General features: G+C 29.9%; 2 protein-coding genes across 3 annotated transcripts; both read right to left on the bottom strand.

Annotated features, from left to right (window-relative positions):
* Positions 1 to 32: 32 nt before the first annotated feature.
* On the bottom strand, positions 33 to 5,096 carry LOC102680963 (putative inorganic phosphate cotransporter). 2 transcript variants are annotated; one of them, XM_006624126.2, is made up of 4 exons: positions 4,509 to 5,096; positions 2,318 to 2,553; positions 1,268 to 2,165; positions 33 to 850 (listed from the first exon to the last, which is right to left on the bottom strand). In XM_006624126.2, the coding sequence occupies exons 1-4, from the start codon at positions 4,531 to 4,533 to the stop codon at positions 513 to 515; spliced, it is 1,497 nt and encodes a 498-aa protein (XP_006624189.1). In that variant the 5' UTR covers positions 4,534 to 5,096; the 3' UTR covers positions 33 to 512. The 2 variants fall into 2 exon arrangements, with proteins under 2 accessions (XP_006624189.1, XP_006624191.1); XM_006624128.2 differs by lacking the exon at positions 4,509 to 5,096 and adding an exon at positions 2,612 to 2,813.
* Positions 5,097 to 5,666: 570 nt separating this feature from the next.
* Positions 5,667 to 7,474, bottom strand: LOC102681259 (baculoviral IAP repeat-containing protein 5). Its single transcript, XM_006624129.2, has 4 exons — positions 7,083 to 7,474; positions 6,779 to 6,982; positions 6,505 to 6,625; positions 5,667 to 6,422 (listed from the first exon to the last, which is right to left on the bottom strand). The coding sequence occupies exons 1-4, from the start codon at positions 7,094 to 7,096 to the stop codon at positions 6,309 to 6,311; spliced, it is 453 nt and encodes a 150-aa protein (XP_006624192.1). The 5' UTR covers positions 7,097 to 7,474; the 3' UTR covers positions 5,667 to 6,308.
* Positions 7,475 to 7,720: the final 246 nt, after the last annotated feature.

Genomic DNA, 7,720 nt, shown 5'->3' with positions numbered 1-7,720 from the left:
TTTTTTTTTTTTTTTTTTTTTTTTTTTTTTTTTTTTTTTTTTTTTTTTTTAGATCGAAATACAGAAAAACGTTCTATTTTTTAATATCTTTTTCACAGTATCAGCGTTCGATCGATCCGCAAAAATGCAACAAAGAAAGCTTAAGAAAATATTTTGTTTCAATAAAAATGTGCAATGTATTTTTACTTTTACTTAAGAAATTAATGAAAAATTTAAATTTATAAAAAAAAACGAACTTTTGCACCGATCAATAATACGTTCCGTAGACGAATAAACGAAAAACTTATTTCGCTTTAATAAAAAAATGTAACGAGTAAGTCTGTAATAAGATAGATGATCAAGAATATCAACTCGATACGGACGCGTATTAATATTACACGTATTAATACGCGTGATATATGTATATATCACAATATGTGTACATATAGTTTAAGTTGTAAAAATCAATGCACATTGGTCGTTAGATGAAATTATGAGAAATTATAATTAAAAAATATTTTTAATTATTCTATTCAGGAAAGAGGTTTCCGAATTTTTTCCGTTTTTTCATCTATAACTTTCTTTTGTATCCTTTCTTTTTCGGTTCTAACGAATTCAGGATCATTCCAATATTCGACTTCTCCGCTCGCGTACAGCACAAAAATTATATTGGTTAAAACAAAAACGCCGAAAACAATCCAAAATACAAGTCTCCATTCGTGAAGAGCCTGATTCGGAGTCAATATGCTAACAATATACGGTGTTAAAATACCGGTAAAAGCGCCTATTCCATTTACCAGAGCCATTAAAGTACCAGAGTAATTTGGACTAAGATCTAGAGCATTTACCTTCATTCCTGGATAAAATGTTCCTAAAAAAAGAGTAAGTAAATCGAATATTAATAATCTTAATTCGATTAAAAATTCCGAAGCATTAAATATATGTGCGTTATATATGTTGTATTACGATGTGTTAATATATTATTATCGAGATATCTTTAGAGAATCAATTTAAGAGGGGAATATATATATATATATATATTAATTATTTATTAAATTATCGCGCATTATATAAAAAAGAAGACGAAGCGAATAGAACGAGACAACTTTATCTCCGTTATATTTTATCCGCCATCGCTTTCTTCATCACGCTTCATCACGCGTACTTTTTATAATTTAATAAATAAATTTTCCAGCATTAAACCGATATTCTAACATTCTTTCATATTCGTTTCGTATCTCAGGGATCGATTTCTTCAAAAGTATCCTACGAATATATCAATACATACCCATTAGCGTTGTACCGAGAGTGAACATAATAACAACAGTTGTCTTGTCACATTCGGCATAAGACGCACCAAGAATGAATGCTCCTGGTCCGAGCGAGGCAATCGTAGTACCTAGTTTGCGTACATTTGTACGTGACATCAGGCCATTTGTGATCATCCAATCAGCTAAACAGGATGTTATCGTACTGCAAATCCACATAGTTAAATATGGTAAAGCGGAAAGAAATCCGTTGTGATCGATCGAATATTTGAGCACGTCGCTCATGTATTTCGGAAGATCGTTGACCAAAGTGAAAAAACCCCAATCATGACCAACTTGTGCCGCTATCAATGCCCAAAGCGGTGTAGATTTAAGAAGGTGTCTCCAAGGCACCGAGGGTGGTTTTTTATGCGTATGCGCTCGCATTCTTTCTTGTAGAAAGATTCGTTCTCTTTCGGAAATAAACGGATGCGTATCCGGATTATTATAACATATCACCAACCATAATAAAAACCAAAGAATTCCGATACTACCGAACACGTAAAATACAGCTGGCCATCCTATTATCGAATATCGAAGAATAACACCGGACAAAGAGTTCGCAAATACCGTGCCAAGTTGAGCACCAGCAAATACCAATGAACCGATCATAGATCTTTCCTCCGGTGGTGTCCATTGTGCGAGCATCGCATTTAACGCCGGAAATGTCGTTCCTTCACAAAGGCCCATTAATAGGCGTACAACGATCAAACCTGTCGCTTCTCCAATTTCTACGGTGATCGGTGTAATCAATGTGAAAATTCCCGTCGCCAATATACCCAAACCAAGCGAATATTTTCCACCAAACTTTTCCGATAGCATTCCACCGGGTAAATGTGTTACCACATAACCCACGTAAAACGACGATAAAATAATACCCTGATTGAAAAAAAAATTATACACGTGAATCCAAAATATAATATATCGTAATTAATCAATAAATTTTTACATTACATTACACAAATATACGAGTATACATCAAGTATATACGCATTTTATAAGATATATAAAATTGCGCTTGTATCTTTTACCTGCATCATCTCGTCCCAATCGTATTTTTTCGCGTTCGATGGCTTTACATCGTTATCGTCCATTCCATTTTCCGTAGTATTTATCTGACAGGTATATCGATCGTTATGCATCGTATTTTTCATTGGGATTACCATTTCGGTAATCGTAATCGATAAACAAACACGCATCGCATAGGCATTGAATAATGCTAAAAATCCCATTATCGCAAATATCCATCGTTGCGGTATTCTTCCACCTGTTCGCATATAAACAAACTCTTATCGTATTATAATAGTATGGATAAATAAACTCACGTTTTACAGAGAAGAAAGCCCGAGGTCAACAGCGCGGAAGGAATGACGATTAGCGGCAAAGCCTTTCCCTATTGGCAGCTGTCTAACGAACCGTACAAACTTATCTAGGTAAAGGTCAAATTCCTTATACGTATCACTAACTTGGGCATCGAATAATTTCGATTTCGATTTATGCGTTATATTAAAAGGATAATCGGTCGAATCAAGAGAAATCTAAGAAAGAGAAGCTAAGAAAGAAAAGAAGAAAAAGGACAAGAGCGATACGTATCTATATACACGTTATTATACGTATACGTATATAAGAGCGAGAAGTTGAAAAATGAATATATACGAAGTAAAAGGTTATACAAGATGTTTAGATTTCTATAACGATACGTGCGATTCGTTTTTATATAATTATACAATTATTATAAGCCAAATCGAAAGGAAGTCAAAAACAATGCACTTTACAAATAATCGAAATTTCATTCGAATATCGTACAGCAAAGGAAAATTCGAAATATAATAATAATAAAAGAACGAAAAAAATGAGATAAAAATTGATGAAAAAAATCAATTTCTTTTCTTTATATTCAAACAAACAAAATAATAAATTAAAAATAAATTAGATTAAAATTTGAATCACAGAAGAAGATGGTAGAGCGATGATAACGATAAATAGAACAAAAAGTTATCAAGTTAAAGGGGAAATAAAATATTTTTCTCAAAATAAATGTTAAAAGGATTAAGAACAAAAAAAAAAAAAAGAAACAAAGAAACAAAGATATACACGCGTTTCCATCGATTCGTTTTATTAACGATCACCGATCAATCAACGAAACAACGATAATCAAACGAATATATATATTTTTGTTACTCGATTCTTTAATCAAATACCAGACCCAGCATCAACGAGTTTATCTTATCTATCACAATATACGGAAAATCCAAATACAAGAAGCCAAAAAGTACCAATAATATCTCGGTGCGATTTACTCCGAACGATTATATCGGTAGACCGAATTGTTGATTCGTTGTAAAGATAACGTAAAACGATCGTAAACTTATTTCGATTTGTGACGAATTATAGTCTCTTCATATATATACGAAACAGTTATTTTCCTTACTTTTAATAAAAAAAAAAATCTCTCTTTATAAATCGAACCACAATCTTTCATTTTTCATCTTTATTATACGTTTATTTCTTTTAACATACGTACATACGTTTTATTTTGTTTAACGCATTTTTTTATCGCATTCATGATTTCACGAAAAATATTCACGAAAAGAAATTTAGATATATATTAATAATAATAATTATTTAAACATATCAACTCGAGAAGATCTATAAAACAAAACAAGATTTTTTATCTCGTTTTTATTATTATTATTTATTATTTATTATCTTACGAAATTGTTTAACGAAATAATTTTACGAAATAAAAAATCATTTAACCATAAATTTATAAAATGCATTAATGGATTTAAAATGAACGTTCTAATACGATACGTCATTATGTATATTTCACGTACAAGTATTTCGTCGGTCGTTATTTTCACAATCGAGATAAAACTACGACGTTACAAGATATTAATATTAATTTTTAATACGCGTTTCTTTCCATACACGTAAATAAAATTTTACAAATTTTTTTTTTAATAATAATCGATACTTTCTTCCATCTTATAATCTAAATATAAATTAGAATATTAAATTAGAATATGCAAAGTAAATCGGTATTTCATCGATATATCATCGGTATATCATCATCAAAATCTACAATATAATACAACGATATAATATTTGTAAATAATTTTGTAAATAAAATAACATCAATTAGAAATATTTCAATCTTCAATCAAACGAAATTAAGAAATTTCAATATCAGATTTATAGATTCTGCTATTAGATACTTACAACATAGTTTGCAGGTAGATAGCATTATGCGAATGAAAATATTCTTCGACCGTAAAAAATATTCTTTAACCGTTAGAATAAAAAGAAAATACACAAAAATTATATTTTCGAAGATCGAATATAAATCGCTCGAACGATTCGAATTACGTTCTTATTTTATTATCACGTTCAATACCGTTAACCCAGAAAAAAGACAATCCGGACGAGTTTAATCAAGAAGATCACGATTGTTACCATCAACAAAAAATGGTAACAGATATACTTAAATAATATTCCTATGACATGTCGCGATCGACTGAATCGATGCTGTCGGTGCGAATTCATTTTATAGCAGTACTTACACGTGCTCTTCACTAAAAGCAAAAAGGGAAAGGAACCGTGGATAAGACGCTTAGCGTGTAGTAAAAGTTGACGCGGGAAAGGTATATCCAACATCGAAGGGGAATGATAACGTGCATATTACACGCGTATCTGTATTCGATATTTTCCGTATATCCATTTTTTACATATACGGATACCTATCACGTAATCGTATACACGTTCAAACGAAGGAATAAAACAATTGACAAGACAAAACAAATAATTTAAATTATTTATTTTAACAACAATATTAATATAAAAATTGAACTTTACGATCGATACGATATATCTTATCAAGGAACAGGATGAAGAATAATTTCGATAATTTTAATCGAAATAAATTCTAGTTTCAATAGATAATACAGCTAAGCCAAGGATTTGAAACTATTCGATAAATAACGAGTACAATATATATATATATATATATATATATATACAGCGATAAATAGTAACGAGTAACGATAAATATCAAGCATACTATATAATATACGTTTAATCCTTAATTCCACTTATATTCCAAGATAAAAAAAATCGATATTAATCAACGTTACGATTCATAAATTTCATTTAACATCATCGAATCATTTGTAATAAATTTTTTTTTTTTACAGTTTACATACGATTCTATCATTACGATTTTTACAATACAAATACAAATACAAATACAAATATCTTTTATAAAAAATAATTATAAAGTTATCTCATAAATATACCTTATTGTACCTTTGAAAAAAAAATATCGATATCCTCGTTTTATTTCGATCTCTATCCAAATATCGCATCGATGCTCTTTCTTTCTTTTTAAAACAGTTTCGTCAAAAATGACATCGCGTAACGAATTTACGTTTATTTCTAAATCTATAATAGATATATCAACGGTTTATAAATTATGCGAAATAACGATCGTTACGATTACAAGATATTACATAATCTTTTTCCTCGATACCATTATAAGATCAACGATAATTCCTCTCTTACCTTTAATATAGTAGGATTAACACGTCGTCGATAAAATCAACCAAGTTTGACAAAAATAGACGATATAAATTATCATAATGCGATATAATCTTACACACTTATATACACTTCGCTTAATAACTTTTGTTAATGTCGGATTATTATCAAACGAATTATCAATTCCATCTTTAGCACACGATATAACGTCGCTTAGTTCGCAACAGAAAACAAAAATGGAAAAAACGGGGGNGGGGGGGAAAAAAAAAAAAAAAAAAAAAAATAAATAAATAAATAAAAATAAAAATAAAACAAAATAAACGTAGATAAAAGAAAATAACTTCGTCGAAAGAAAACCCTATTCATATATTTGTTTTGTAAAATATAAAATTTAATTAAAAAAAAAACAAAAGATCACATCATTAATCATCGGATAAATAAATAACGCTATTTTATTATTTCTTATTTTTTAGAGTTTAGAGACTCTTAATTTTTTATTTTCTTTCCTTTCTTTACTTTCTTATAAATATGAGGTATTTCACGTACCAATCGTGTACTTTCTTCTTTCGCCTTAGTTACAGCTTTGTCCAATTCGTGCATCTATAAAATTTATACATTTTTTCCCCTATATTTTGCATATTCAATAAAATAATTCTATCTCTAATTTTAAAAAGATACTCACGCATTCCTTAACCATATATCTTTTAAACAAATCGAACAATTCATTCACAGTCCAAGTAGTCTCATCCGATTTTCCCAATCTAATAAAGGAACATTGCGACTCATGTTTCATATGTTCATTCCTAGAAGCAATTAAAATAAGGTTATGCGATCAATAAAGCGATAAATCAAAGAAATTAAACGAACAAGAATACAAAATTAGTTAAAAAAAATTAAAATTATTCGCATTCCATAATTAATTATTAAACAAATAAAATAAAATAAAATAAATATACCAGGGATCATCATCCGGATCCCAACTATCAAGTTGTTTGGAACAAATAAAACATTCAACCAAATCGGGTTCTTTCTTACCACCCACTACATAAAAACCAGCAGCAGCCATTCGCTCGGGATTGCACGAATTGTCAGAAGATTGAAACGGCCAATCTTCAAACGTTTTTAATCTACCAATTTTCCAAAACGTCGAATTATGTTCTCTAAACAAAAGACGAAATCAAAATTAATCGAGGTTATGAAGCATCGTCGACCGCGTAGAACAAAACTATGTAAAAATGAAACAAATAAAATGCTACTCACGGTAATAAATCCATAATTTTAAAATAAAATAATTTCAATCTTTAATAAAACACATTCACGATAAATACGCAAGTATAAATATCGTTACGGTGAAATCAATGGCGTCCTTTTTAAACACACATCACAAGTGATGCAACCTACTCGATCGTTGCGCTTATTATTACCGATAAAAATTATTTTATTCACTCGCGTTGAATACTAACGGACAATAGACGCGTATACGATACGTACGTTTAAAATAAAGTTAACCAATCACGTATCCCTCTACAGATCGGACAAGCATAGAACAGATTCAATATCACGGATCAGACGCAGCGAATAGGCGTTCACAACATTCAACGGAACTTCGCGTTCCACGCTTTCAAATACCGATCGTGCAAAAATCAAAGCGTTCGGTATGCCCTCTACAATTCGAATTCAAAACGACGACGAAATTCAATTCCATCATACGAATCGATAAAAATCGAGAGATTTTGAAAATAACTTCTTTCATAAATATTATCACGCGTATTATACGTATCAGATTGTATCCATACATCAATTATTATTACGAATAGTAAAAAAAAAGAGTCGTGTATAAGTTGAATCATTCATAAATTAAAAATTCACTCGTAAAATTTTTTTTTACAATATAACGC

The sequence above is a fragment of the Apis dorsata genome, unplaced genomic scaffold (assembly GCF_000469605.1).
Source record: "Apis dorsata unplaced genomic scaffold, Apis dorsata 1.3 scaffold_993, whole genome shotgun sequence".
Lineage (NCBI taxonomy): Eukaryota > Metazoa > Arthropoda > Insecta > Hymenoptera > Apidae > Apis > Apis dorsata.
This window is presented reverse-complemented; position numbering and strand designations above follow the sequence as displayed.